Raw genomic sequence first — 3,420 nt, forward strand, 5'->3', positions numbered from 1 at the left:
GTTTGTAGAAGTAATACAAATAACAAAAAATGACCTGAAAATAATAGGAGTTAAGTAATTAGTAGAAGTGCTTAACAAGGTTTTGTATCAAAATACATCATAGTAAAAATAATAACCTAATTATAATTATTAGCAATAAAATGTTAATATTAATAATAATTATAAAAATTTAAATCAAATACAAAGAACAATATTACTATTATGATAAGTAGTAGTATTAATAATAATAACAATAATAATAATATAAAGGTTTAAATAAATATTAGCAATGTAAAGATTTTAAAAAGTGTGTTTTTTAGAATGTATAATAATAAAAATAATAATAATATCACAAATCATTATTCATATTCTAACAACAACAATATGAATATTAACAACAATAATAACAATAATGTAATTATGTTTTTTAACAATAAAAATGCTTTGTAATGCATGTTTTTTTTTTTTTTTTACATGTGTGTTATTATAAATACAATAATAATAACAAAAAAATCACCTGAGCCAAATTTTTTTTTTCTTAAAAGAAAACAAAAGCTGAAAACAATAGTACCAATAATATGAAAATCATGATAATAAAATCAAATTTAGAGCCACATATGTTTTAATTTTGTTTGTTTTGTTTTTTTTGTTTTTTTTTTTTTGTTTTTTTGCAGTAGCAATCTAAGAGACTGAGATATTCATATTTATGGTAACAATAATATTAAAAATAATAATGTACTGAACTAATAATATTAATGTCAGCACAAAAAGAAATAAAAAAACAATTTTAAAAAGTGCAATAAACATAACAACAATAATAAAATGAATACTAGTGTACTGAGCAAATAATGTTACTTACAGCAGAAACAGGGCAAACTAGACTTAAAACAAAGTGCATCACAACAGTAATCACAACAGTATTATTATTATTATTGTTGTTGTTGTTGATGTTATTATTATTATAAATGTACTTTGCTAATAATGCTAATTACAGCACATAAAAAGGACAAATTTGACATTTTTTAAGTGCAATAAAGAGAACATTATAATAATAATGTACTTGGCTAATAATGCTAGTTACAACACAAAAAAGGACAAACTCGACATTTTTAAGTGTAATAAACACAACAACAGTAATAATAATAATGTACTGAGTTAATAATGCAAATTACAGCGCAAAAAGGACAAACTAGACATTTTTTTAAGTTCAATAAGCACAAAAGTATTAGTGGTAGTAGTAGTAGTAATAATATTAATATTGATGATGATAATAATAATGTACTGAGCAAATAAAGGTAATTGAAGCACAAAAAGAACAAACTATATTTAAAAAAAGTACAATAAACACAGCAGTAAAAATAATAATAATAATAATAATGAAAAAGGATAAGCGTGCATCCAGGATACTATTCCAGGCACCGGCTATATGGGACTTGCTCTGACCCAGCATGCAGTGTGTAGACTCAGCAGAGAATAGACTTGCCTTGGTCCACCTGCGATTAGAGTGTCAGCCTTGCAGGCCGATGTCAGTCCTCAGAGTTTGTAGCGGTGCCCTGACCATGGTGCTGAGCCCATACCTCTATGTCATCACCCATGGTGCTGAGCCCATACCTCCATGCCATCACCAATGCTGCTGAGCCCATACCTCTATGCCATCACTACCTGCACTGATGGGCCAGGCACTGGTGAAAGTCATGGTGACCCTCATCATCAAAGTTTTTTTTTTTTTTCCTCTTGTTACATGAAGCCTGCAGGGGAGCAAGAAAAAGGAGTTAACAACTAGAAGCCGGCATCTCAATTTATTGCCCAAGGTATATATGATGGGTTGAAATGGCTTAAAAGCTGGGGGAAATTGGATGAGGGAGAATCGTCACCCAACTTTCATTATTTGCACAGAGTGTGATTGAATTAAAGGGCAGGGAGCTGGTTAGAAGGGAGGATGGAGGGCTCGCTACGTAATGGTGTGCTATTAAATTCTAATTAGAGATGCAGGGAATCAATGATAGGGAGGTTGGACAGCTAAGGTCCCCCCAGTGCCAGCCCAATAGACTGATGAGTTATTGTCATGTAAAAAGCGCCAGCAATAAGACCAACCGCTTTGCTATTGTCCAAGTGGAAAGAGCCAAGTTTATTATGAGCACTATATGCTCTAGAGACCTCAGGCAAGGCATCTCATAGGAGGCTTTTTCATAAAACGAGGCTCTGCTGCTAGTAAGGAGGCCAGTGCTGAAGCAGGCGTGGAGCAGAGCACATCACCATCACCACCACCACCACCACCACCACCTACCTCCTCCAGCTTAATCTATTTCTTCCCCTCTTTGGTCAGCCGCACAGAGCCTTTTCAATGTATAAAATGGAATATTCTTACCTCAATTCCTCTGCCTACGAGTCCTGTATGGCTGGCATGGACACCTCCAGCCTGGCATCCGCCTATGCTGACTTCAGTTCCTGCAGCCAAGCCAGTGGCTTCCAGTACAACCCCATCAGGACCACTTTTGGGGCCACCTCCGGCTGCCCGTCCCTCACCCCCGGATCCTGCAGCCTTGGCACTCTCAGGGACCACCAGAGCAGCCCCTATGCAGCAGGTAAGTGGCTGCGAGGAAGAAGAGCCCCTTCTCCCCTCGTATATACTGAGCCTTGATTGCATTTGAAAATGGAAATGTGTTTAGTATTTACCAAACCAAATTTGCTTACACAAATGAAAGAATTTATCACGTTAGAAGCGATTGCAGGCGAGGCGTAATTCACTTACCGGGTTACACTATCCGAGTCACACCCGAACCGCCAACAAAATTATCCTAAGCTGCCAAAATGATCGGCATAATTTATTTACTCCAGGATGAGACGGAAAGCTGAGCAAATAATTAAATAACCCCAGAGAAAAACTCATCATGGCGCAGGCACTGTCCTAAAATCATGGCACTTCGCTGGACACCGACTGCACTGCCACTGCTGCCACTGCCCACCTACCGGCACCGGTCCTGGAGGTGTCCTACTTCTCCATACCTCCACATCAGGGACAACCACATGGATACCATCACAGAGAGGGATAGATAGATAGATAGATAGATAGATAGATAGATAGATAGATAGATAGATAGATAGATAGATAGATAGATAGATAGATAGATAGATAGATAGATAGATAGATAGATAGATAGATAGATAGATAGATAGATAGATAGATAGATAGATAGATAGATAGATAGATAGATAGATAGAAAGAAACAACAAAAAAAAGAAAGAAAAAAATGTAAAAGTTTTGGCATTGAATGTATAACTTGTCATAGTATATTTAAAAATTGTATGCATATTGCTACATCCCTTTATTCATTTTAGTGTTATAAAGTATCTTTTTTTCTCTAGTTTTTGGTATTCTGATACATTATGTTTTGGTACACTGCTAAAACTTCTAAACTTTTACTTTTTTTTTTTTTCTTT

General features: G+C 35.2%; 1 protein-coding gene across 1 annotated transcript in view; it reads left to right on the forward strand.

Annotated features, from left to right (window-relative positions):
• Nucleotides 1-2,041: 2,041 nt before the first annotated feature.
• PHOX2B (paired like homeobox 2B) overlaps nucleotides 2,042-3,420 on the forward strand; it is a 4,384-nt gene continuing 3,005 nt past the window's right edge. The window contains exon 1 of the mRNA XM_082271263.1: nucleotides 2,042-2,564. Coding sequence (XP_082127389.1) covers nucleotides 2,324-2,564 — 241 coding nt within the window. The 5' untranslated portion in view covers nucleotides 2,042-2,323. The remainder of the gene's footprint in view (nucleotides 2,565-3,420) is intronic.

Source organism: Pelophylax lessonae (assembly GCF_965119305.1).
Source record: "Pelophylax lessonae genome assembly, chromosome: 1".
Taxonomy (NCBI): Eukaryota; Metazoa; Chordata; class Amphibia; order Anura; family Ranidae; genus Pelophylax; species Pelophylax lessonae.